The sequence below is a fragment of the Drosophila sulfurigaster genome, chromosome 2R (assembly GCF_023558435.1).
Source record: "Drosophila sulfurigaster albostrigata strain 15112-1811.04 chromosome 2R, ASM2355843v2, whole genome shotgun sequence".
Classification (NCBI taxonomy): domain Eukaryota; kingdom Metazoa; phylum Arthropoda; class Insecta; order Diptera; family Drosophilidae; genus Drosophila; species Drosophila sulfurigaster.
In genome coordinates this window covers 38,858-66,217 of record NC_084882.1, presented here as the reverse complement: position 1 = coordinate 66,217, position 27,360 = coordinate 38,858, and the positions used below count along the sequence as shown (strand labels likewise).

At 37.8% G+C, this 27,360-nt stretch overlaps 2 protein-coding genes across 2 annotated transcripts; one reads left to right on the top strand and one right to left on the bottom strand.

The window, feature by feature from the left end:
• Nucleotides 1-14,749: 14,749 nt before the first annotated feature.
• On the top strand, nt 14,750-15,956 carry LOC133839559 (uncharacterized). Its single transcript, XM_062271164.1, has 2 exons — nt 14,750-15,560; nt 15,618-15,956. The coding sequence occupies exons 1-2, from the start codon at nt 15,426-15,428 to the stop codon at nt 15,954-15,956; spliced, it is 474 nt and encodes a 157-aa protein (XP_062127148.1). The 5' UTR covers nt 14,750-15,425.
• A 137-nt stretch (nt 15,957-16,093) lies between these two features.
• LOC133839558 (putative nuclease HARBI1) lies at nt 16,094-16,786 on the bottom strand. The gene is made up of 2 exons (XM_062271163.1): nt 16,655-16,786; nt 16,094-16,597 (listed from the first exon to the last, which is right to left on the bottom strand). Exons 1-2 carry the CDS (start codon nt 16,706-16,708, stop codon nt 16,094-16,096), a joined length of 558 nt encoding a protein of 185 aa, XP_062127147.1. The 5' UTR covers nt 16,709-16,786.
• Between the last annotated feature and the right edge of the window lie 10,574 nt (nt 16,787-27,360).

The following is a 27,360-nucleotide window of genomic DNA, read 5'->3' as shown; positions in this document are numbered from 1 at the left end:
TAGGAGGATTATTGAGCAGGTGCGCAACACCGGTGCGCGTCGAAGTGCCCGGTTATTGGCGCGACAAGCAGCATTTGATGCCTCAAGACGACTTAGCCAAAGAGTTAGCCAATATAGAGAAAATATTGAAAATAGATTACCAGAAAACCGTCGAAATGCTGCCCATAATAGAGAGGAACGTGCGAATAGTCTTCAGGAAGAGAATTCACCCAGACCAACTAGGATAGAAGCTTTGATTGAGAATTTTAATAGAGTTGTCAAGCTGGGCCCCAACAAAATTTGCCTTTCTTGTAAAGGTCTCTGGTTTCCTCATCAAGTAAGTAGGATACCCAGAACCATAATTGAAGACAATTATGAGTCTGCGGAGATTTTCGATGTTAAGCGTCAGTTCCCTTCATCTTGCGATCAGATAAAAATTGTGGAAGGTTTTAAAGAAATACTTTTGCATGGGCAAAAACGCCTACTTACTAGGGGTCTTAGTTACTTTGGCTAAAAGCTGGTGTATTGTACCGTCTATGGTATATTTTGAATGTGGTATTATATCGATATAACAAATATACCGTTTGGTATATTTTTAGTATATTTGTATTTTTGGTATATTTTGATAAAATACCGCAATATTTTGCACTTATGTTGACATCGATTTACAATATTGCAATATTGTATGTGTATCAGACAACATCAAGGGTGGCAAATTTCAACACTAAACTCATACCCATAAATTTTTGAGTGCCGGTGTTACTTAGTACTCGCAAACCGAGTAAGAGGTACACACATACTCAAAATCATGTGAGTACTGCAAGTGTGAGTGATTGTCATACTCAGGCCTTTCTTGCACTCTCCTATTTGGCACCCGATCATTTTAGACACTCGGTTTGTAGACACTTGTGTTTTGCCGGTGGTTGTTCTTCGTGCTGCCGATCATTTTTTGCTCTCATGACGAAATGGCTTGTGTCTTATAAGCATCTGCTCAAATTCTCCGAAACAACCGAGTATGCAAGTGTTTTGCTCAGACACCCGAGGTTCTGACCAAATTCTCGGGTGTTTTTCCCCCCACCCCTATTGATGCTTGTGTGTCGCGGCCCGCGGTTAGATTTTATGACTTTTGACTTCTTTGAATGACTTTTGGGTGTTTTTTTTCCCGGAATTTATGGAAATTGCACAAATTTGCAAAATACCATTTTGTAATTATATAGGCTTTTACAATAGGGTTATAAACATGTAATAAAATTTCGGATTTTCCGGTTATGATGATGAATGAAATCTAAAAACTCGTAAAACATGTACAATTGCACCAGAAAAAATCCGGATTTTCCCCTTTTTTTATTGAATTATAATATTAATTAGGTAAGAATTGGCGTTACATTTCGCTGGGTCAGGTCAGTTTGGAAAATTTAGTTGTTGAACCTTTTGAAATTTTATTGTTCTTTACCTAGAAAAACACTAAAATCATAAAAAAATATATGCACTTGTCACCAAACAGAGGTATTGTTCTATCTCATTGTTAATCCTTTCGTCAGTTCGAATTGTGCGTTATTTGTGATCGTTTGTGAAAAAGTCATTAACATTGTGAGTTTTAAAACGTGATTTTCATTACGAAAAAATAAATTAAATTAAATAATTTTGTACGTGTTGTGAACAATTTGCATACGTTGTCAATCCTTTCGTCAATTTGAATTGTGCGTTTTTTGTGATCGGTTGTGAAAAGTTTTAACATTGTGAGTTTTAAAACGTAATTTTCATTACGAAAAAATAAATTAAATTAAATAATTTTCAATATATATCGGATGTGGAAATAAATAATTATCTTTTTGTTTGAAAATAAAAATATAAATCTTTTATTAAATTTTTTAAAGTTATATAGTTATATTTAATATTTAAGTGCAGATATTTTGTAGAAATGCCACGAGTTAGTCGACAGTCTGCATCACAAAGAGCACGCTCTAGGCAGTTAATAAATAGAAGAAATAGGGAAAATAGCGATTATGTTGTAGAAGAGAGGGAAAGCAATGCAAGTTCGAAGAGGAATCGTAGAGCTGATCAGGAGTATAGGGAAAGCGAACAGATTAGAAATAGTCAGCGACGTTTAGTAAGGAGACGATCAGCACGAATTAGGCAGCATGAGCAAACGACAGATAGAGACCATAGAAGATTGAGACGCACAGACGCCGACTATCGACAAAGCGAACAATCGGACAATACAGAAAATAGAAGACAACGACGGACGAATTCAGTGTATCGGCAGCCAGAACAGGTGGCTGATACTCTGCGACGATCGAACCGTAGGCAGGACTCTGACTATCGACGAATCGAACAAACAGAAAACTCAGAATTTAGGAGACTACGACGAACAACAGTAGCTTTTAGAGAGCCTGAACAGCACGCTGACACTTTACGAAGATCGAGACGTAGGCAAAACTTAGACTACAGGACAGTAGAACGGACTCAGAACTCTGAATATATGAGAGAGCGACGGGCGGACGTAGCTTTTAGAGAGCCTGAACAGCAGGCTGATACTTTACGTAGATCGACACGTAGGCGTAACGTAGGAGCACTAGGAGGATTATTGAGCAGGTGCGCAACACCGGTGCGCGTCGAAGTGCCCGGTTATTGGCGCGACAAGCAGCATTTGATGCCTCAAGACGACTTAGCCAAAGAGTTAGCCAATATAGAGAAAATATTGAAAATAGATTACCAGAAAACCGTCGAAATGCTGCCCATAATAGAGAGGAACGTGCGAATAGTCTTCAGGAAGAGAATTCACCCAGACCAACTAGAATAGAAGCTCTGATTGAGAATTTTAATAGAGTTGTCAAGCTGGGCCCCAACAAAATTTGCCTTTCTTGTAAAGGTCTCTGGTTTCCTCATCAAGTAAGTAGGATACCCAGAACCATAATTGAAGACAATTATGAGTTTTCTGCGGAGATTTTCGATGTTAAGCGTCAGTTCCCTTCATCTTGCGATCAGATAAAAATTGTGGAAGGTTTTAAAGAAATACTTTCTTTAAAAAAACGCCTACTTACTAGGGGCCTACTTACTAGGGGTCTTAGTTACTTTGGCTAAAAGCTGGTGTATTGTACCGTCTATGGTATATTTTGAATGTGGTATTATATCGATATAACAAATATACCGTTTGGTATATTTTTAGTATATTTGTATTTTTGGTATATTTTGATAAAATACCGCAATATTTTGCATTTATGTTGACATCGATTTACAATATTGCAATATTGTATGTGTATCAGACAACATCAAGGGTGGCAAATTTCAACACTAAACTCATACCCATAAATTTTTGAGTGCCGGTGTTACTTAGTACTCGCAAACCGAGTAAGAGGTACACACATACTCAAAATCATGTGAGTACTGCAAGTGTGAGTGATTGTCATACTCAGGCCTTTCTTGCACTCTCCTATTTGGCACCCGATCATTTTAGACACTCGGCTTGTAGACACTTGTGTTTTGCCGGTGGTTGTTCTTCGTGCTGCCGATCATTTTTGCTCTCATGACGAAATGGCTTGTGTCTTATAAGCATCTGCTCAAATTCTCCGAAACAACCGAGTATGCAAGTGTTTTGCTCAGACACCCGAGGTTCTGACCAAATTCTCGGGTGTTTTTCCCCCACCCCTATTGATGCTTGTGTGTCGCGGCTCGCGGTTAGATTTTATGACTTTTGACTTCTTTGAATGACTTTTGGGTTTTTTTTTCCCGGAATTTATGGAAATTGCACAAATTTGCAAAATACCATTTTGTAATTATATAGGCATTTACAATAGGGTTATAAACAGGTAAAAAAATTTCGGATTTTCCGGTTATGATGATGAATGAAACCTAAAAACTCGTAAAACATGTACAATTGCACCAGAAGAAACCAGGATTTTCCCCTTTTTTTTATTGAATTATAATATTAATTAGGTAAGAATTGGCGTTACATTTCGCTGGGTCAGGTCAGTTTGGAAAATTTAGTTGTTGAACCTTTTGAAATTTTATTGTTCTTTACCTAGAAAAACACTAAAATCATAAAAAATATATGCACTTGTCACCAAACAGAGGTATTGTTCTATCTCATTGTTAATCCTTTCGTCAGTTCGAATTGTGCGTTATTTGTGATCGTTTGTGAAAAAGTCATTAACATTGTGAGTTTTAAAACGTGATTTTCATTACGAAAAATAAATTAAATTAAATAATTTTGTACGTGTTGTGAACAATTTGCATACGTTGTCAATCCTTTCGTCAATTTGAATTGTGCGTTTTTTGTGATCGGTTGTGAAAAGTTTTAACATTGTGAGTTTTAAAACGTAATTTTCATTACGAAAAAATAAATTAAATTAAATAATTTTCAATATATATCGGATGTGGAAATAAATAATTATCTTTTTGTTTGAAAATAAAAATATAAATCTTTTATTCCATTTTTTAAATGTATTAAAAACTATTACATTAGAAGCATAATCGTTCATTGTGTATCGTGTATCGATAGTGCTAATCGTTCATTGTGTATCGTGTATCGATGGTGCCATTTATTGCCTCTTTTGCATCGTGCCCTGCCTAGGAGTTACACCGTATGTAAAATTTCATATTTAATATTTTGTAAAACTTTTAAAATATTGTCTAAATTCATATATTTAATATATATTATAAGCGTATAATAATTACTAATAGTTATATTTAATATTTAAGTGCAGATATTTTGTAGAAATGCCACGAGTTAGTCGACAGTCTGCATCACAAAGAGCACGCTCTAGGCAGTTAATAAATAGAAGAAATAGGGAAAATAGCGATTATGTTGTAGAAGAGAGGGAAAGCAATGCAAGTTCGAAGAGGAATCGTAGAGCTGATCAGGAGTATAGGAAAGCGAACAGATTAGAAATAGTCAGCGACGTTTAGTAAGGAGACGATCAGCACGAATTAGGCAGCATGAGCAAACGACAGATACAGACCATAGAAGATTGAGACGCACAGACGCCGACTATCGACAAAACGAACAATCGGACAATACAGAAAATAGAAGACAACGACGGACGAATTCAGTGTATCGGCAGCCAGAACAGGCGGCTGATACTCTGCGACGATCGAACCGTAGGCAGGACTCTGACTATCGACGAATCGAACAAACAGAAAACTCAGAATTTAGGAGACTACGACGAACAACAGTAGCTTTTAGAGAGCCTGAACAGCAGGCTGACACTTTACGAAGATCGAGACGTAGGCAAAACTTAGACTACAGGACAGTAGAACGGACTCAGAACTCTGAATCTAGGAGAGAGCGACGGACGGACGTAGCTTTTAGAGAGCCTGAACAGCAGGCTGATACTTTACGTAGATCGACACGTAGGCGTAACGTAGGAGCACTAGGAGGATTATTGAGCAGGTGCGCAACACCGGTGCGCGTCGAAGTGCCTGGTTATTGGCGCGACAAGCAGCATTTGATGCCTCAAGACGACTTAGCCAAAGAGTTAGCCAATATAGAAAATATTGAAAATAGATTAGCAGAAAACCGTCGAAATGCTGCCCATAATAGAGAGGAACGTGCGAATAGTCTTCAGGAAGAGAATTCACCCAGACCAACTAGAATAGAAGCTCTGATTGAGAATTTTAATAGAGTTGTCAAGCTGGGCCCCAACAAAATTTGCCTTTCTTGTAAAGGTCTCTGGTTTCCTCATCAAGTAAGTAGGATACCTAGAACCATAATTGAAGACAATTATGAGTTTTCTGCGGAGATTTTCGATGTTAAGCGTCAGTTCCCTTCATCTTGCGATCAGATAAAAATTGTGGAAGGTTTTAAAGAAATACTTTCTTTTGCATGGGCAAACTAGGGGCCTACTTACTAGGGGTCTTAGTTACTTTGGCTAAAAGCTGGTGTATTGTACCGTCTATGGTATATTTTGAATGTGGTATTATATCGATATAACAAATATACCGTTTGGTATATTTTAGTATATTTGTATTTTTGGTATATTTTGATAAAATACCGCAATATTTTGCATTTATGTTGACATCGATTTACAATATTGCAATATTGTATGTGTATCAGACAACATCAAGGGTGGCAAATTTCAACACTAAACTCATACCCATAAATTTTTGAGTGCCGGTGTTACTTAGTACTCGCAAACCGAGTAAGAGGTACACACATACTCAAAATCATTTGAGTACTGCAAGTGTGAGTGATTGTCATACTCAGGCCTTTCTTGCACTCTCCTATTTGGCACCCGATCATTTTAGACACTCGGCTTGTAGACACTTGTGTTTTGCCGGTGGTTGTTCTTCGTGCTGCCGATCATTTTGCTCTCATGACGAAATGGCTTGTGTCTTATAAGCATCTGCTCAAATTCTCCGAAACAACCGAGTATGCAAGTGTTTTGCTCAGACACCCGAGGTTCTGACCAAATTCTCGGGTGTTTTTCCCCCACCCCTATTGATGCTTGTGTGTCGCGGCTCGCGGTTAGATTTTATGACTTTTGACTTCTTTGAATGACTTTTGGGTTTTTTCCCGGAATTTATGGAAATTGCACAAATTTGCAAAATACCATTTTGTAATTATATAGGCATTTACAATAGGGTTATAAACAGGTAAAAAAATTTCGGATTTTCCGGTTATGATGATGAATGAAACCTAAAAACTCGTAAAACATGTACAATTGCACCAGAAGAAACCAGGATTTTCCCCTTTTTTTTATTGAATTATAATATTAATTAGGTAAGAATTGGCGTTACATTTCGCTGGGTCAGGTCAGTTTGGAAAATTTAGTTGTTGAACCTTTTGAAATTTTATTGTTCTTTACCTAGAAAAACACTAAAATCATAAAAAATATATGCACTTGTCACCAAACAGAGGTATTGTTCTATCTCATTGTTAATCCTTTCGTCAGTTCGAATTGTGCGTTATTTGTGATCGTTTGTGAAAAAGTCATTAACATTGTGAGTTTTAAAACGTGATTTTCATTACGAAAAAATAAATTAAATTAAATAATTTTGTACGTGTTGTGAACAATTTGCATACGTTGTCAATCCTTTCGTCAATTCGAATTGTGCGTTTTTTGTGATCGGTTGTGAAAAGTTTTAACATTGTGAGTTTTAAAACGTAATTTTCATTACGAAAAAATAAATTAAATTAAATAATTTTCAATATATATCGGATGTGGAAATAAATAATTATCTTTTTGTTTGAAAATAAAAATTTAAATCTTTTATTCCATTTTTTAAATGTATTAAAAACTATTACATTAGAAGCATAATCGTTCATTGTGTATCGTGTATCGATAGTGCTAATCGTTCATTGTGTATCGTGTATCGATGGTGCCATTTATTGCCTCTTTTGCATCGTGCCCTGCCTAGGAGTTACACCGTATGTAAAATTTCATATTTAATATTTTGTAAAACTTTTAAAATATTGTCTAAATTCATATATTTAATATATATTATAAGCGTATAATAATTACTAATAGTTATATTTAATATTTAAGTGCAGATATTTTGTAGAAATGCCACGAGTTAGTCGACAGTCTGCATCACAAAGAGCACGCTCTAGGCAGTTAATAAATAGAAGAAATAGGGAAAATAGCGATTATGTTGTAGAAGAGAGGGAAAGCAATGCAAGTTCGAAGAGGAATCGTAGAGCTGATCAGGAGTATAGGGAAAGCGAACAGATTAGAAATAGTCAGCGACGTTTAGTAAGGAGACGATCAGCACGAATTAGGCAGCATGAGCAAACGACAGATACAGACCATAGAAGATTGAGACGCACTGACGCCGACTATCGACAAAGCGAACAATCGGACAATACAGAAAATAGAAGACAACGACGGACGAATTCAGTGTATCGGCAGCCAGAACAGGCGGCTGATACTCTGCGACGATCGAACCGTAGGCAGGACTCTGACTATCGACGAATCGAACAAACAGAAAACTCAGAATTTAGGAGACTACGACGAACAACAGTAGCTTTTAGAGAGCCTGAACAGCAGGCTGACACTTTACGAAGATCGAGACGTAGGCAAAACTTAGACTACAGGACAGTAGAACGGACTCAGAACTCTGAATATATGAGAGAGCGACGGGCGGACGTAGCTTTAAGAGAGCCTGAACAGCAGCCTGATACTTTACGTAGATCGAGACGTAGGCAGAACTTAGAGTACAGGACAGTAGAACGGACTCAGAACTCTGAATCTATGAGAGAGCGACGGGCGGACGTAGCTTTTAGAGAGCCTGAACAGCAGGCTGATACTTTACGTAGATCGACACGTAGGCGTAACGTAGGAGCACTAGGAGGATTATTGAGCAGGTGCGCAACACCGGTGCGCGTCGAAGTGCCCGGTTATTGGCGCGACAAGCAGCATTTGATGCCTCAAGACGACTTAGCCAAAGAGTTAGCCAATATAGAGAAAATATTGAAAATAGATTACCAGAAAACCGTCGAAATGCTGCCCATAATAGAGAGGAACGTGCGAATAGTCTTCAGGAAGAGAATTCACCCAGACCAACTAGAATAGAAGCTCTGATTGAGAATTTTAATAGAGTTGTCAAGCTGGGCCCCAACAAAATTTGCCTTTCTTGTAAAGGTCTCTGGTTTCCTCATCAAGTAAGTAGGATACCTAGAACCATAATTGAAGACAATTATGAGTTTTCTGCGGAGATTTTCGATGTTGAGCGTCAGTTCCCTTCATCTTGCGATCAGATAAAAATTGTGGAAGGTTTTAAAGAAATACTTTTGCATGGGCAAAAACGCCTACTTACTAGGGGTCTTAGTTACTTTGGCTAAAAGCTGGTGTATTGTACCGTCTATGGTATATTTTGAATGTGGTATTATATCGATATAACAAATATACCGTTTGGTATAATTTTAGTTTATTTGTATTTTTGGTATATTTTGATAAAATACCGCAATATTTTGCATTTATTTTGACATCGATTTACAATATTGCAATATTGTATGTGTATCAGACAACATCAAGGGTGGCAAATTTCAACACTAAACTCATACCCATAAATTTTTGAGTGCCGGTGTTACTTAGTACTCGCAAACCGAGTAAGAGGTACACACATACTCAAAATCATGTGAGTACTGCAAGTGTGAGTGATTGTCATACTCAGGCCTTTCTTGCACTCTCCTATTTGGCACCCGATCATTTTAGACACTCGGCTTGTAGACACTTGTGTTTTGCCGGTGGTTGTTCTTCGTGCTGCCGATCATTTTGCTCTCATGACGAAATGGCTTGTGTCTTATAAGCATCTGCTCAAATTCTCCGAAACAACCGAGTATGCAAGTGTTTTGCTCAGACACCCGAGGTTCTGACCAAATTCTCGGGTGTTTTCCCCACCTATTGATGCTTGTGTGTCGCGGCTCGCGGTTAGATTTTATGACTTTTGACTTCTTTGAATGACTTTTGGGTGATTTTTTTTCCCGGAATTTATGGAAATTGCACAAATTTGCAAAATACCATTTTGTAATTATATAGGCTTTTACAATAGGGTTATAAACATGTAATAAAATTTCGGATTTTCCGGTTATGATGATGAATGAAATCTAAAAACTCGTAAAACATGTACAATTGCACCAGAAAAAATCCGGATTTTCCCCTTTTTTTATTGAATTATAATATTAATTAGGTAAGAATTGGCGTTACATTTCGCTGGGTCAGGTCAGTTTGGAAAATTTAGTTGTTGAACCTTTTGAAATTTTATTGTTCTTTACCTAGAAAAACACTAAAATCATAAAAAATATATGCACTTGTCACCAAACAGAGGTATTGTTCTATCTCATTGTTAATCCTTTCGTCAGTTCGAATTGTGCGTTATTTGTGATCGTTTGTGAAAAAGTCATTAACATTGTGAGTTTTAAAACGTGATTTTCATTACGAAAAAATAAATTAAATTAAATAATTTTGTACGTGTTGTGAACAATTTGCATACGTTGTCAATCCTTTCGTCAATTTGAATTGTGCGTTTTTTGTGATCGGTTGTGAAAAGTTTTAACATTGTGAGTTTTAAAACGTAATTTTCATTACGAAAAAATAAATTAAATTAAATAATTTTCAATATATATCGGATGTGGAAATAAATAATTATCTTTTTGTTTGAAAATAAAAATATAAATCTTTTATTCCATTTTTTAAATGTATTAAAAACTATTACATTAGAAGCATAATCGTTCATTGTGTATCGTGTATCGATAGTGCTAATCGTTCATTGTGTATCGTGTATCGATGGTGCCATTTATTGCCTCTTTTGCATCGTGCCCTGCCTAGGAGTTACACCGTATGTAAAATTTCATATTTAATATTTTGTAAAACTTTTAAAATATTGTCTAAATTCATATATTTAATATATATTATAAGCGTATAATAATTACTAATAGTTATATTTAATATTTAAGTGCAGATATTTTGTAGAAATGCCACGAGTTAGTCGACAGTCTGCATCACAAAGAGCACGCTCTAGGCAGTTAATAAATAGAAGAAATAGGGAAAATAGCGATTATGTTGTAGAAGAGAGGGAAAGCAATGCAAGTTCGAAGAGGAATCGTAGAGCTGATCAGGAGTATAGGGAAAGCGAACAGATTAGAAATAGTCAGCGACGTTTAGTAAGGAGACGATCAGCACGAATTAGGCAGCATGAGCAAACGACAGATACAGACCATAGAAGATTGAGACGCACAGACGCCGACTATCGACAAAGCGAACAATCGGACAATACAGAAAATAGAAGACAACGACGGACGAATTCAGTGTATCGGCAGCCAGAACAGGCGGCTGATACTCTGCGACGATCGAACCGTAGGCAGGACTCTGACTATCGACGAATCGAACAAACAGAAAACTCAGAATTTAGGAGACTACGACGAACAACAGTAGCTTTTAGAGAGCCTGAACAGCAGGCTGACACTTTACGATGATCGAGACGTAGGCAGAACTTAGACTACAGGACAGTAGAACGGACTCAGAACTCTGAATATATGAGAGAGCGACGGGCGGACGTAACTTTAAGAGAGCCTGAACAGCAGGCTGATACTTTACGTAGATCGAGACGTAGGCAGAACTTAGACTACAGGACAGTAGAACGGACTCAGAACTCTGAATCTATGAGAGAGCGACGGGCGGACGTAGCTTTTAGAGAGCCTGAACAGTAGGCTGATACTTTACGAAGATCGACACGTAGGCGTAACGTACAGTACAGGACAGTAGAGCAGATTCAGAACTCTGAATTTAGGAGGGAACGACGGGCGGACATAGCATTTAGGGTGCCTGTGCAGCAGGCTGATACTTCACGAAGACGTATACGTAGACGGGATACACTGTACAGGACCAACGAACAAAGACGAAACTCGGCATTAAGGGCAGCGAGACGGACATATGTTGAAAGGCGTCTATTAGAAAGGGAACTAGATCGGGTTAATAGGTCACAGGTTAGAAATAATCTTACTAGGAGGATTATTGAGCAGGTGCGCAACACCGGTGCGCGTCGAAGTGCCCGGTTATTGGCGCGACAAGCAGCATTTGATGCCTCAAGACGACTTAGCCAAAGAGTTAGCCAATATAGAGAAAATATTGAAAATAGATTACCAGAAAACCGTCGAAATGCTGCCCATAATAGAGAGGAACGTGGGAATAGTCTTCAGGAAGAGAATTCACCCAGACCAACTAGAATAGAAGCTCTGATTGAGAATTTTAATAGAGTTGTCAAGCTGGGCCCCAACAAAATTTGCCTTTCTTGTAAAGGTCTCTGGTTTCCTCATCAAGTAAGTAGGATACCTAGAACCATAATTGAAGACAATTATGAGTTTTCTGCGGAGATTTTCGATGTTGAGCTTCAGTTCCCTTCATCTTGCGATCAGATAAAAATTGTGGAAGGTTTTAAAGAAATACTTTTGCATGGGCAAAAACGCCTACTTACTAGGGGTCTTAGTTACTTTGGCTAAAAGCTGGTGTATTGTACCGTCTATTGTATATTTTGAATGTGGTATTATATCGATATAACAAATATACCGTTTGGTATAATTTTAGTTTATTTATATTTTGGTATATTTTGATAAAATACCGCAATATTTTGCATTTATTTTGACATCGATTTACAATATTGCAATATTGTATGTGTATCAGACAACATCAAGGGTGGCAAATTTCAACACTAAACTCATACCCATAAATTTTTGAGTGCCGGTGTTACTTAGTACTCGCAAACCGAGTAAGAGGTACACACATACTCAAAATCATGTGAGTACTGCAAGTGTGAGTGATTGTCATACTCAGGCCTTTCTTGCACTCTCCTATTTGGCACCCGATCATTTTAGACACTCGGTTTGTAGACACTTGTGTTTTGCCGGTGGTTGTTCTTCGTGCTGCCGATCATTTTTGCTCTCATGACGAAATGGCTTGTGTCTTATAAGCATCTGCTCAAATTCTCCGAAACAACCGAGTATGCAAGTGTTTTGCTCAGACACCCGAGGTTCTGACCAAATTCTCGGGTGTTTTTCCCCCACCCCTATTGATGCTTGTGTGTCGCGGCTCGCGGTTAGATTTTATGACTTTTGACTTCTTTGAATGACTTTTGGGTGTTTTTTTTTCCCGGAATTTATGGAAATTGCACAAATTTGCAAAATACCATTTTGTAATTATATAGGCTTTTACAATAGGGTTATAAACAGGTAATAAAATTTCGGATTTTCCGGTTATGATGATGAATGAAATCTAAAAACTCGTAAAACATGTACAATTGCACCAGAAAAAATCCGGATTTTCCCCTTTTTTTATTGAATTATAATATTAATTAGGTAAGAATTGGCGTTACATTTCGCTGGGTCAGGTCAGTTTGGAAAATTTAGTTGTTGAACCTTTTGAAATTTTATTGTTCTTTACCTAGAAAAACACTAAAATCATAAAAAATATATGCACTTGTCACCAAACAGAGGTATTGTTCTATCTCATTGTTAAGCATCAACATGGCATGTTAGTTTTGCTAAAAGTTGTGTAATAAAATAAAAATTGTGTGCAAGCTGCGCAAGTGTACCGCGATTATTATTCCATTATTAATTATTATTATTATTAATTTTGCATCGCAGAGAATAATGAGTCATTGCGTCACGGAGAGGCAGAGCCGCTATCGCCACCGGATGCACCGGAGCCACTGCCAATATTCCTAAAAGAACTAAATCGTCGAATTCTTCAATCGCGCATTAGCCAAACGCTTGGTTGGCTGGAGGAAATCACTGAGAATTCAAACGATTCAGTATTGGCACACGTAGATGGTAAATTGACCACGATGTAAAAGGAGTTGCTATTTACTCCTCAGCAGCAGCAGCCGGAAAGCACAATTGTATACGCGCTGACTGGAAGCGAAAAAAACATTAAAAATATGCTGCATGCGGCAGAAATGTACGGAGTTAAATCTTTCTTTGTACACAAATATTAAACACAACTACCACACAATACAATTGTCAGTTGAAAAATAAAAAAAATAAAAATAGGGATTGCGCTTTTGATGCACATGTTCTATAACCAATCGTTTCGATTCGCGTGTGGTCTAAGCCAATATATATAATAATTATTATTTATATATATATATATATAGTAATATACCAGAATAATTTCCGGTACATGACAAACACTCATAATTATTCCCCTATCTTCCAAATTCTTTCCCACAAATCATATCATAAACATAAACATTTGTCGCGACGGCACCAACTGTCACAAACAAAAAGATCCTATTACATTGGCGATCGTGCCACTTCCAAAAAATCCAAAGTCCATTAAAATTTTCCATTTGCAACTTGAAGACTCAGCATTACTGCACTAACACAAACACAAAACATCACACGTATGTTAGCCCTAAGTCGTAATAAGACCTTTCATGTTAGAGCTCAGCATATTGTGAGTTCAGTTTTTAAAGACACTTTCCTCACTTAAGACGCGTAGCCCGCGAGCTTATAAATAAAAATAAAGTAGTCTATTAAGTAAACAAAAATAAATCCTTGTGTTTTATTTTTATACCCGCTACCCATAGGGTAGAAGGGTATTATAACTTTGTGCCGGCAGGAAATGTATGTAACAGGTAGAAGGAGGCTTCTCCGACCCTATAACCCTATATTCTTGATCAGCGTCAACAGCCGAGACGATCTAGCCTTGTCCGTCTGTCCGTCTGTGTGTCCGTCCGTCTGTCCGTATGAACACCTAGATCTCAGAGACTATAAGAGATAGAGCTATAAATTTTTTTTCGACAGCATTTGTTATGTTTGCACGCAGATCAAGTTTGTTTCAAATTGATACTTAATCGGTACTATATCGATATACCAAATATACCATTTGATATATTTTTAGTATTTTTGTAGTATATTCGGTATATTTTGAGAAAAATACCGCAAAGTATATTTCTTTTATTCAAAATGGGTAGCGGGTATCTCACAGTCGAGTACACTCAACTGTAGCTTTCTTAATTGTTTTTTTTACTGTTCGTGCACCGCGAACATCTAATTATATATGTTATATATACGTTAACATACACACTAAATGTTGTTTGCATATTGTTTGCTTGCTGCATATTGTTTATTTTTGTTGAAATCAACGCAAAACCTAAAAATTCGATATATTAATTAAATATTATTAAAAACTAGTCGAAAAAAAATTGTTTCATTTTGTTTGCTTTTCTTTTTTTTTTAATATACATATATATAGATGTTCAGTTTCGTAATATATATATTCTATATATATTATATATATATCGTAGATATTATATAAGCTGTCATAATTTCTTTTAAAAAAATTGGTGCTCCCGTTTTCACTTTCACAAGATTTTTTCGAATTGCAAAACGAGAAAATTTGACTTGCCGAAATGAAAAGTAAATGGCTTTTTCTATATTAAATCGGATCTTATTTGCAAAAGGAAAAAAAAGTAGTTGACTTATTGGTTTATTGTCGTTCTTTTAAGACCTCTAGAAGATCAATTAGTCTTGTAATTATTTTTAAAACGAGTAATTTCTGACCCCACCTCAAATTTGGATATCAAATTTTGCCGTCGGCAACAACAATTTTCGTTTTGGTGAGCGACCGATAGGTCCGACACCATGAGTTATCGCCTAAGCTGCCATACTTTCGATAGAATGAAAAAGCAAGTTAAAAATACTTGTATAATCAAACGGATGGCGATAAATTTGTTGAAGTTGGGTAAAATATGTTTTTTAAAAATTAATTAATTTAATTTAATTAGTTATGTGCTAAAAGTGTATAAAAAAAATTGTTGGAATAACCGGAATGAAATGCATTAAAAAGGTGGCATCCCCATTTTTTGTGGGAAACAGCTGATTGCCGTTCAACCGAATTTTAAAAATGTGAGTAAAAAAAGTTTATTTTTATAAAAAACAAAAATACTAATATATTGTTTGCAGGGGAAAACACAAATCAACATTCCAGGATGAAGTCATTCTTAATTTTATGCAGGACAATGAAAGTATGGCGCGTGGATTCGCCAAAGGCGATCGTGTGGCTGCAGAAGCTAAATGGAGCGAGCTTGCCGGTGCATTGAACGCAATTGGACCTCCAATTAAAGATGTTGCGGGATGGAAAAAGGTATGAGTATCCCCAGAATTATGACAAACTAATATATTTCATAATATTACATTCCAGGTTTGGTGCGATTGGAAGGCGAATATTCGCAAGAAAATTGCCCAGAATAAGGCAGAGGTCAGAGCTACGGGCGGGGGTCCTTACTGCCAGCAACCGCTGACAGCCATGGAGAAGGACGTGGCAAAGCTCTGCGGGCTCTTTGAGATGGTCGATGGAGTTGGTGCTGTGGCATATGGAGCACCAACCACCATAATAGAAGAAGAGGTGGCTAAGGAGGAACCGAGCCGCAAGCGTCGCCGCACAGCTGCTGAGGTTCATTTGCAGAGTCTGTGCGTAGCTCAAGTTGAGGAAATGAAGTTAATCAATTCAACAATGTCCAAGCATTTCCAAAAATGGTAAGTCTTGCACAAGAGGACTTGCATTTAAAAAAGGAGCATTTCCAAAAAAAGAAAAGTCTTCAACAAGAAGATTTGAATTTAAAAAGGAGCTACTCTTAAAGTTAAAACAAATTTTAAAAAAATAAGAATAAATACATTTTAATAACTAAAAATTGACAGAGACACAGCAATTTCGTCGCGTACAGATGGTCCGTCATCATTTCCTTCAATGTCGTTATCATTTATAGCCTGTTCAATATCCTCCAATTGAAAGTCTTCACTTATTGACAAATTCCGTCTTCTACATATGTTGTGCAGAGCACAGCATACGTTAATAATTTGACAGCAAAAAATGGGCTGATAATTTAAGCATCGTTGTAAACAACGGAAACGGCTTTTAAGAACACCAATTGTTCGTTCTATTATGTTTCTGGCTGCAGCATGTCTTAAATTAAATCGATGCTGCGTCCCAATCTCTGCGCTCCTGTAGGGAGTTAACACAAAACTCTCCTGTGCGTAGCCAGAATCTGCCAAAACATAATATTCATTTATTGTTCTCGACAAATATTCCCTGGCGCTTGAATGATTCCAAATGAAAGAATCATGACAGGATCCGGGGTGCGTCGCATCAATAGCGATAATCTCCATATTATAGTTGCAAACCTGTAGGTAAAAGTAAAATCTTAACGTAACTATAACCAATTTAGACATTCTACTTACAACCATGGCGTTCATGCTGTAATAGCCCTTTCTGTTAAAAAAAAACAGAGGCATTATTTACAGGTTTCAATATTTTTATATGAGTTCCATCCACTATTCTTGGCAGTTGATATCTGCTAAAGAAGTATTCGCTAGATTTCCGCATTTGCTGGCTAGACATCTGAAGGCAAATTGTGTCCTGACAAAGAAGCTTGTCCAGCAACGGAATAAATATATGGAGAATTTTCCCAAATGTGCTTCGTCCTATATTTATATGGTGGTCCTTGGCGATTGAGAACTGATAACATCCAGTAGCAAGATATCGCAACACAGAAGCGTGTCGTTACTTTTAAATGTGGCTTTAAAGTGTCTTTATCAATCCTAAATGATTGGACAAATCTGCAATAAACATAAATTAGAGGCAAAATTTTGAATGTTGCAAGTGTGACTTACCGGTCGTCAGACATATTAAAAACATATGTATTACATCTTAATTGCTTAGATTTTCTTAAGTCAATTAACTTTTGCTTTCTTTTGGCTTCAAAAGATGCAATTGAAAATAAAAAAGGCATTTTTTCGAGTTGTTTGCTGCTGACCAAACCTCAAATCAGCTGTTTCGGCGGCAAGAAATGATGAGAAATGAAACGTTTCGATAGCAAAACGATAACTAAAAGCTTGTGAAAACCGGAGCACCTAAAAACGAAAATCTCGGTTTTGGTCCCAAAACGAAAACGAAAAGTGAAAACCGGAGCATGCCTGTATAATTGAAAGTTGAGTTATTTTCATATTTTTTCCTGTTTTGTTTTTTTTTTCTTGTATACAATTTACTTAATAATATTTACAATTAGAATGCGCCACAAGAACACACGCAATATATAGGCGTATCTTAAATAACCCACGACATCCACCAATGTACATACATATGTAAAACTATTTCAACATTGTATCTTGAAAAACTCCCATAGCCGAAACATATTGTATTACTATAAGAGTAAGAAACAATACAAATTTTCTTCTGCCCTCTGCCGGCTGACGGATGAGTTCCTTATCAACAAAATACTAGAACCACTTGAGAATTGCAATAGGCAAATAAGTAAAATTTACTATTTACGTTTTTTAATTTATGTAAACAAACCTGCAAGTTTGCCACACAAATTTGTAATTGGAGAACGAAATATTGAATTTTTTAAGCTGATCATGCCAATAACATAAACAAGTTAGAAAGCTACAGTCGAATGGTATATTTGGTATATCGACATAGTACCACATTCAAAATATACCATAGACGGCACAAAACACCAGATTGTCAGCCAAAGCAACTCAGACCCCTAGTAAGTAGGCGTTTTTTGCCATACAAAAGTATTTCTTTAATAAATTCTACAATTTCTATCTGATCGCAACTAAATTTACAGGAATCATAACTGCTATAGTTATTATCATATGTACCAAAATTTTGATTTGCGGGGGCGGAAGTGGGCGTGGCAAAAATTTGAAACAATCTTGATTACAACAATTATATCTCCATCTCTTATAGTCTCTGAGATCCAGTGTTTCATAAGGACAGACAGACATTCCTAGATCGTCTCGGCTGTTGACGCTGATCAAGAATATATATACTTTATAGGGTCGGAGAAGCCTCCTTCTACCTGTTACATACATTTCCTTCCGGCACAAAGTTATAATACCCTTCTACCATATGGGTAGCGGGTATAAACAGCCAAGATCGTCCAGCACGATCTTCACGATCTCCAACCTCGATCTAATTTCAACTCAGAAAAATCCCCAACCTGTCGGGCTTGCAAACCACCAGCAGAGCCAACGTGGTCCTTCTGCAGGCGCCATTTAACTGCAAACATCTAGAATGCGAGCAATTGTTGTTGTCCTCCTCTTCGAGACTTTCGTCGCGGCAAAACAAAATTGGCGTGCGCTAGCTGCTCGTTTGCGAGTCAACCGCCCGTTGCAAAACTTCACATGCATACACATACTGATATAGGCGAGCATGTAGATACATACACGCATACATAGAAACGAAAGCAGAGCGCAACGAAATACACCCGTGATCATCGATACGCAATTGATCTGCGACTGAACTGAACGCTGCGCGCTGCGTTCGAACTTCGAATTTTCGAATGAGCCGAAGAGGCTCTGGTGTTCGAATCGCAGCGCTCGGCCCGACTGGGGTTGCAATAATACTGTTTTTAATGATACCTTTTGGTTGTATGACGCATCTATGTATTGTATGGTTAGTGATAATACTGTATCAATGTACCTAGAAAAGCCTTTGGTAAATTTCGAGTATTTGGGGTCATTTTGGTATATTAAAACAAGTAAGAAAGTTACAGTCGAGTGTGCTCGACTGTGAGATACCCGCTACCCATTTTTAATAAAGGCAAAATACTGCGGTATTATTTTCAAAATATACCGAAAATACTAAAAAAATATACTAAAAACATGCCAAATGGTATGTTTGGTATATCGATATAGTACACCATTAAAAATATACCATAGACGGCACAATGTACCAGATTGTCGGCCAAAGCAACTCAGACCCCTAGTAAGTAGGCGTTTTTGCCCATACAAAAGTATTTCTTTAATAGCTTCCACAATTTTTATCTGATTTAAGGAATCATAACTACTATAGTAGTTATTGTATATACCAAAATTCGCATCTCTGGCTTTAAAATTACGCTTGGTATTCGATTTTTTTGATTTGCGGGGACGGAAGTGGGCGTGGCAAAAATTTGAAACAAACTTGATCTGCGTGCAAACATAACAAATGCTGTCGAAAATTATGGCTCTATCTCTTATAGTCTCTGAGATCTAGGTGTTCATACGGACAGACGGACAGACACACAGACGGACATGGCTAGATCGTCTCGGCTATTGACGCTGATCAAGAATATATATACTTTATAGGGTCGGAGATGCCTCCTTCTACCTGTTACATACATTTCCTGCCGGAACAATGTTATAATACCCTTCTACCCTATGGGTAGCGGGTATAAAAATATTATATATTTTGCCTTTATTCAAAATGGGTAGCGGGGGTCTCAGAGTCGAGCACACTTGACTGTAGCTTTCTTGATTTTTTATGTTCTTTAAATGATCAGCTTAAAAGTATGCAATATTTCGTTCTCCAATTACAAATTTGTATGGCATAATTACAGGTTTGTTTACATAAATTAAAAACGACGAATAGCAACTTCCGAGAGGCTAGAGGCTCCTAAAAATCCGAACACAAGGCTCCAAAAGCGCCTCCAAATTAACCCACCAATTCATGTAAAACTATATCAACACTGTACCTTAAAATTCAGCCTATTGTTTCTTGTTTTTTTTGTACTTGTGAATGTAATGCAACTGCTAGATGAATAATAAACAAATATATAATTTATTTATTCAATACTGAATTAAGAAATAATAATTTCACGCGAAGTAGTTAACCTACTTCTCTTTTCTGTAGAAGTAGCATCAGCCATAGAAAAAAGACGCTCTGCCCGGTACCGAAGTGCCAATAAGGAAACAATACAATACAATATATCATATAGCTCAGCTTTAAATTCTGAAGCTATTAGTAGTATATTTGCAATATTTCAACTTTTTCTCGGATTATAGTGTCGCGAATATTTTGTAGTATAATCGATTAATGATTCAATTAATCGAAACCTATTTTTCCATACAATTAAATCGCTAATTGAAACAGATTAATCGATTAATGTGTATCATATGATTAATCATCCCATCGCTAGATATGTGTGTTTAATCTGATTGAGAAAAAATGTGCGAAGTGCATACTTTCTTATGCAATTTTTAACAAAATTGAATATACCAGGGCTGTCTGATAAATAACCGACCATGATGCACGCGACTTTTTCAAAATTTTTTTTTTTTCTACGTAGTCTCCTTGTAACTCCACACACTACTCCCAGCGATGCTCCCATCTGCAACCCTTCCAAATAGTACTTGGCGTCTTTGTCTGCAAAATACGAGTTCATGAAAGAGATTGCCTCCTCATTTGACGAAAATCTCTTTCCGCCGAGCGCAGTTTTACGTTGAGGAAACAAAAAACCGCTTGGTGCTAGATCCGGTGAATAAGGTGGATGGTCAAGCAGTTCGAACCGCAATTCGTGGATTTTCGCCATGGCGACTGTTGAGATGTGAGATGGTGCTTTGTCTTGGTGGAACAAGACTTTCTTGTTTTGCAAATGTGGCCGATTTTTCGAAATTTCTTCCTTTAGATTGCCCAATAATGATGCGTAGTATGCCCCTGTTATAGTTTTTCCTTTTTCAAGATAGTCGATAAAATTAATTCAATGGCTGTCCCAAAAAACACTCGCCATTACTTTCCCAGCCGAATACATAGCTTTAGGTTTTTTTGGGGCCGGTTCCCCCTTTTCAATCCACTGTTTAGACAGCGCGGACAGCTTTCTCATGTCCAAATCTATGTTTAATATGTGACAAACATGTTTTTTTGACATTTTCATAATCTCAGCTATTTCCCTAACTTTAATCTGTCGGTCGTCTAGTACCTATTGATGATCTTTAGTAATTACAGTTTTTGGACTACCAGGACGTTCATCATCTTCCAAGCTCCTGCGACCACGTTTAAATTCAGCTGCCCAAAATTTTACGGTGGTAAACGATGGTGCAGAGTCACCATACATAGAGTCCAACTCATCTTTGATTTGTGATTGCCTTTCAAAAATAAAAATTTAATCATAGCTTGATATTGAATTTTTTCGATTTTGGGGAAATCACCGAAATAGACTCACAAAAACGACTGTCAACAGATAATTGCGCAAGATAAATTTCTGAAATTTTGGCGAGTAGCTATTATAATGTGCACAATTTGAAGAAGAAACTTTTTTTTTCAAATGTGCCGCTAGCTTCACCTTGAGGTCGGTTATTTATCAGACAGCCCTCGTATGTAATGTAGAAGTTACGCTTGGCTGTGTGCGTGTGTATGTATAGAAAGACAAAAAGATCGCCGAGCACGTCTGCTATGTACGAAATTTTATTTGCGACTGACATCGTTAAGGTATCGTTACAATCGGGTAGGGTTACAATAATCGATAAGCTGCAAGTTACGCGCGCAATGAATCGAACACATAGAGTTTCAATACCCTTCCTCATTGCGAGCACGTTTACAAATATATACTTCAAATTCATTTTATTAGTAAATTCTGTAAGTTTGAGTTTCTGCAGATTCTCGGTTAAAATGTCAAATGCAATCATCAAAAATGTAGAAACGTATTTCAAAGTTACATGCCCTTCCTTAACGACGTCTCTTACGAAGTGGTGGCGAATATCAATATGCTTAGTCCTTGCATGTTGAAACGTGATTAACACCTGCCATGAGTTCGCTATGTGGATCCTGATTGCGTTGCGCCAACTTTGCTACAGAATGCAAAATAGCCGGCCTTGTAGTCAATGCAATCCACATCAGCTCACCGATGATTGATTGATACTCCTTGGTATCCACTCTACGACAGTCCTTACTATCGCAAGCTACCTGGTGCCCAGCCTGTAAAGGCGTTGCTGTCGACCTGCAGCTCTCTATTCCATGTAGCTTTAGCAACTCCTGAATATACTGCGTCTGACTTAGGGTGATTTCGCCTAATTCACCTTTTCTGCCGATCTCCATCCCAAGAAATTGATGCAATGGACCCTTGTCCACACACTCGAACGCCTCTGAGATCTTGGTCTTTGATTGTAGGGGGGATGCTTGTTCGTCGAAATAAAAACATTTTCACTTTTTTTCTGTAGAACTTGTAGTACTTTTTATAACTTTTATTGGAACACTTGAAAATATACTTTCACATGTGCTTGAGAAAATTTGAACAGTAGAGAAAAAGGCGGAATAGAAAAAAGCACTAAAAAATGCAGGGTGACCATCTCTAGGGGAAACCAGGAACAGTGTGGCTGCGCGTATGACACGGTCACACGCACAGTATACCAGCTTTGTCGCTATCGATAACTTGCGATCGCGACCACACTGTCAGCTGGCCTGAGTGGTCACACCTGCAGTCATCTGGCATCAACAGTCTTGATTGCTTTCAACTCATCTATACTCTAGCATGCAATAATCAGATCATCTACGTACACCAATATTAACGTTAGATGTTCTCCGTTATTCTTCTTGTATAGACATGGTTCGTTGCTACATGAGATGAAACCAATTCCTGTTAAGACTCCATCCAGACTCCATCCATCCACTCCCTTTCAGATTGTTTTAAGCCATATATGGCCTTCTTTAGACGTAAAACTTGCTTGGAATCGCATTGACCGGGGTATCCTTCAGGTCTTTTCATGTAAACTGTATACGTTAAAGTGCTGTTGAGGTACGTCTGATGTAAATGCAACTTTAACTCTGCAGCCAGCGGTAAAACAATCCGCATACTCTCTAATCTACAAACAGGCCAAAATGTCTCGTTATAATTAACGCTATACTGCTGTGAGCAACCTTTTGCCACCAGCCTTGCTTTGTAGCGCTCTACTTCGCCACTTGGTCCTCTTTTGACGGTATACACCCATTTATAGTTGATCGTTTGCTGCCCTTTTGGCAAATCCGCCGCTTCCCAGGTTTCGTTTACCAACAGTGACTTGTGCTCTTTATCCATGGCCTCACGCCAAAGCGATGCATTAGCTCCTCCAATCGCCTCCTCTAAGAGGATGGGGATCTCGCCAGCAGTCGCAGCTCCAAGTAGATAAAATTGCTTACGAGGTCGTCCACGCATGCCCGTGCGAACTATCCTTGGCCGTCCAGGACCTACACGCAAGTCTTTCTCTGCGCTGAGGAACTCGTCTACACCATCGCCATTAGCGATCTGATCCTCGGATCCTTGAATGCCCATTGGCATATCAAATATAATCGAAGCCTTTCGATTCTGCTCAGTATCGCCAAGTTCGCTAAACAGCACGTCCCTCTTTTCGACCACTTGCCCTGTGCTTGGGTCGTAAAGCCTGTATGCTTTGGCAGTCCTGGAATAACCCACCATGTGGTATTCCTTGCCCTTAGCGTCGAACTTATTTTTTCTGTGGCCTTTCTCTAAAGCTACTGCAAAAGAACCAAAAACTTTCAAATGAGAAATTGAAGGCTTTTTACCATTCCACGCTTCCATTGGCGTCATGTTCTTCAGTGCGCTAGTTGGTGACGCTAGTTTACTGCCTCTCCCCACAGTGAAATCTTCATTCCAGATTGTACCAGCAAGCATCGTGACATCTCAACTAATGTCCGATTTGCCCTCTCCGCAACTCCGTTCTGCTGCGGTGTGTACGGCACCGTCAGTTGCCGTGCTATGCCATTCGCCTTCAAGTACTCGTCAAAAACTTTGTTTACATACTCGCGGCCGTTGTCGCTGCGAATGCATTTTATATTCTTGCCAGTTTGCCGTTCAACAAGTTGTTTGAATTCAACGAACTTCGTGAACACTTCGTCTTTGAACCTTTTTCGATAAGTAGACAAATATGCGCCGTGACTTGTCATCGATGAACGTCATATAAGTATCGATTGCCACGTCCCTCTTTTCGCACTTGCCCTGTGCGTATCGATTGTGTATCGAATGACCCGCAAACATCATTGTGAACTAGTTCCAATACTTCGCTCGCCCTCTGTTCAGATGACTTAGGGTACTTCTGAGTGTGTATTTTACTCAACATGCATGTTTCACATGACCCATTGGATGTGAAGCTTGTTCCTTCCAGTCCGCGCACCATGTTGTTTTTCTCTAGATCCTTCAAGCTACGATAGTTGAGATGACCGTACCGCTTGGTCCATAAAGATCCATCATTATTAGCAGCACAAAAACACTTGCTTGTTTTGCCTTTAAAAACGTATAAGCTGCCAACTTTCTTTACGAGCAAGATGCACTCTCCGTTCTGTATGATCTTCGCCTGATGTTCACCGAAATGCACTACATTGCCATTAGCCACTGTTTGACTAACCGACATGAAATTTCGCTTCATCTCTGGCACATACAATAGGTTGTTCATAACAATCGTATATCGATCTGCCTTCAACTTTACTTGACCTATTCCTTTCGCAACTAGGAAACCGTCACCAGCTAGACCTATCCTCCCGGAGTGCTCTTCCAACTTTGTAAACATGCTCTTTTCGCAACACATATGGTTTGTTGCTCCGCTGTCTACGCACCACTTTGATCGTTCGAAAAAAATGAGCGTCAGCTGCACATAGCAAACTACAATTTTTATTGTCTTCTTTGTTCGTTCTTTCCTTCGTTTCCTTTTGTACGCATTCACTTCGACATTGTGCTTTCTTGTGACCACGCTTGCCACACTTAAAGCAAACTACGTTTTTTGCCGAATTCCTCTTTATACCGTTGTTTTTATTTGTAACGGTGAATGCCTTTTCGTCGTTGCTTTGCGATTCTGCCTGCGCTTTGCGCTCTACTTCTTCCCTCACTTTTATGCATAGAATTTCATAACTTGGCAAGTCATCGCGAGTTTCGATCGCCACCACGAAATTCTCATAATTTCTTGGAAGACTGGAAAGCAGAATGATTGCTCGTAGCTCGTCACCAATCTGTATCCCAACTCCTGAAAGTTGATCAAGAACTTCTCCAAATGTCTGCAAGTATCCATTGACATCTCCACATTCTGACATCTTAAGTACCAACAACATCTTGTACAGTGCGACCTTCCGTACTGGTCCACTAGGCAGATGCACTTCTTTAAGTTTTGTCCAAGCAGCAAATGTCATTGTACAGTTCATTATGTAACTTAACTGTGATATTTTCACACTTAGTGTGATCATGGCTAAAGCCTTACTGTCTTTGCCATGCCAATCAAATTCTGCACTAGCATCCTCGAGCTTCAGAGCACCCGATGCCAGCTGCCACAATTCCGCATGTACCAAAACACACCGCATGTGAATGCACCAAGAATCGTAATTCTTTTCTTCAAGTTTTTCAATTTGGTATAGGGAATTCATTTTTAATCGTATTAAAAATTTACTTTCGGTCGCGTCCATTGTTCGTTAACAAGTCCAACTTTTCGTATACAAGTTATTAAGATTATCAGCTCCAGTGTTGCCAAATAGGTGTCCGCTGGGAATCCTTGATCCTGGGTGACGAATTATGGTGGAGGAAACTAATCCCCTTTAATCATTGGCCTTGTGGCTCAGTGAAGTTTTCAAATAATTAATCGATCGATATAACGACAAGTGCCGGAGCATTTATTCATCAGACAAGGCTGCTGTGTAGAACAAAACTGAATTCTTATAAAATAAACCTCTACAGCTACACAGTACAAGTGGAAAAGTACTGGCTCCTCCTACAAATCCGTCGTTGCTTGCTAAGGATAACGGTGCTTAAGTAAGCATTGCGGCACATGAGACTTATGCGCGCGGGTCGCTTAATAAGTTGCCGGACCTCGCATGCGAGGGCTGTTCGTTTAATGTTTGGAAGTGTTGCTTCTTAACTTTCATACACAAAAGCACCGCGCACGTCTGCTATGTACGAAATTTTATTTGCGACTGACATCGTTAAGGTATCGTTACAATCGGGTAGTGTTACAATAATCGATAAGTTGCAAGTTACGCGCGCAATGAATCGAACACATAGAGTTCCAATATGTAATGTAAGATGTCTACATTTTTTTTTAAATATCGTGTCAATGATATTCTCTATTTAAAAAAAAGTATGAAAATTAGGGATGTCGAAGATTTTAAAAAATATCGTTTTAAAAATACTTTTTTATAAACAAAAAAAAAATTATAATATTTAAAATATTACTTAAAAATGTATATCTACATTTATATCTATATTTAATATTTTTTGTGTTAAATACAACAAGTAAGAAAGTTACAGTCGAGTGTGCTCGACTGTGAGATACCCGCTGCCCATTTTGAATAAAAGCTAAATATTGCGGTATTTTTTCAAATTATACGGAAATACAAATATACTAAAAATATCCCAAACGGTATATTTGTTATATCGGTATAGAACCACATTCAAAATATACCATAGACGGAACAATATACCAGATTGTCGGCCAAAGCAACTAACAGCCCTAGTAAGTAGACGTTTTTGCCCATACACAGTATTTCTTTAATAACTTCCACAATTTTTATCTGATCGCAATTTTCAGAAATCAATAATACTATAGTTATTATTGTATATTCAAAAATTCACAGCTGTAGCTTGAATTAGGCGTATTATTCGAATTTATTGATCTGCGTGCAAACATAACAATTGCTGTTGAAAAAAAAAATTATAGCTCTATCTTTTATAGTCTCTGAGATCATACGGACAGACGGACATAGCTAGATCGTCTCGGCTATTAATGCTGAACAAGAATATATATATTTTATAGGGCCGGAGATGCCTCCTTCTACCTGTTACATACATTTCCTTCTACCCTATGGGTAGACCCTATGGGTAGCGGGCATAAAAAACAGGATTTCGTATTTTCATGATTTTTTTAACACTTAATATTTCCATCATTACTATTGCTTAGTGCTTAGTGTTGTCTACGTTCAGACCCATTTCATCCCATAATCTCAGTTGAATACTTTTTTTCCGTAAAGCAAACTCATCCTTGTCTGAGCCTGTGACTCGCCATTTATTTATCTACATTCTGTATGCTACTTTTAACATTTATTAGAAGAAGGACTTATTATGGCCATATTATGGCTATCAGTGTACATCTGAAAGATTATTGACTCAATATTTTTCGCCTTTCAAAGTCTATTTGGCTTAGCAGCACATAAT

Bases quoted from the DNA above. Each gene is read 5' to 3' on its own strand.
- LOC133839559 (XM_062271164.1), top strand. From the start codon at position 15,426: ATGCAGGACAATGAAAGTATGGCGCGTGGATTCGCCAAAGGCGATCGT. The intron at 15,561-15,617 runs GTATGAGTATCC...ATTACATTCCAG, and splicing joins ATGTTGCGGGATGGAAAAAG to GTTTGGTGCGATTGGAAGGC.
- LOC133839558 (XM_062271163.1), bottom strand. From the start codon at position 16,708: ATGCCTCTGTTTTTTTTTAACAGAAAGGGCTATTACAGCATGAACGCC. The intron at 16,598-16,654 runs GTAAGTAGAATG...TTTTACCTACAG, and splicing joins ACAGCATGAACGCCATGGTT to GTTTGCAACTATAATATGGA.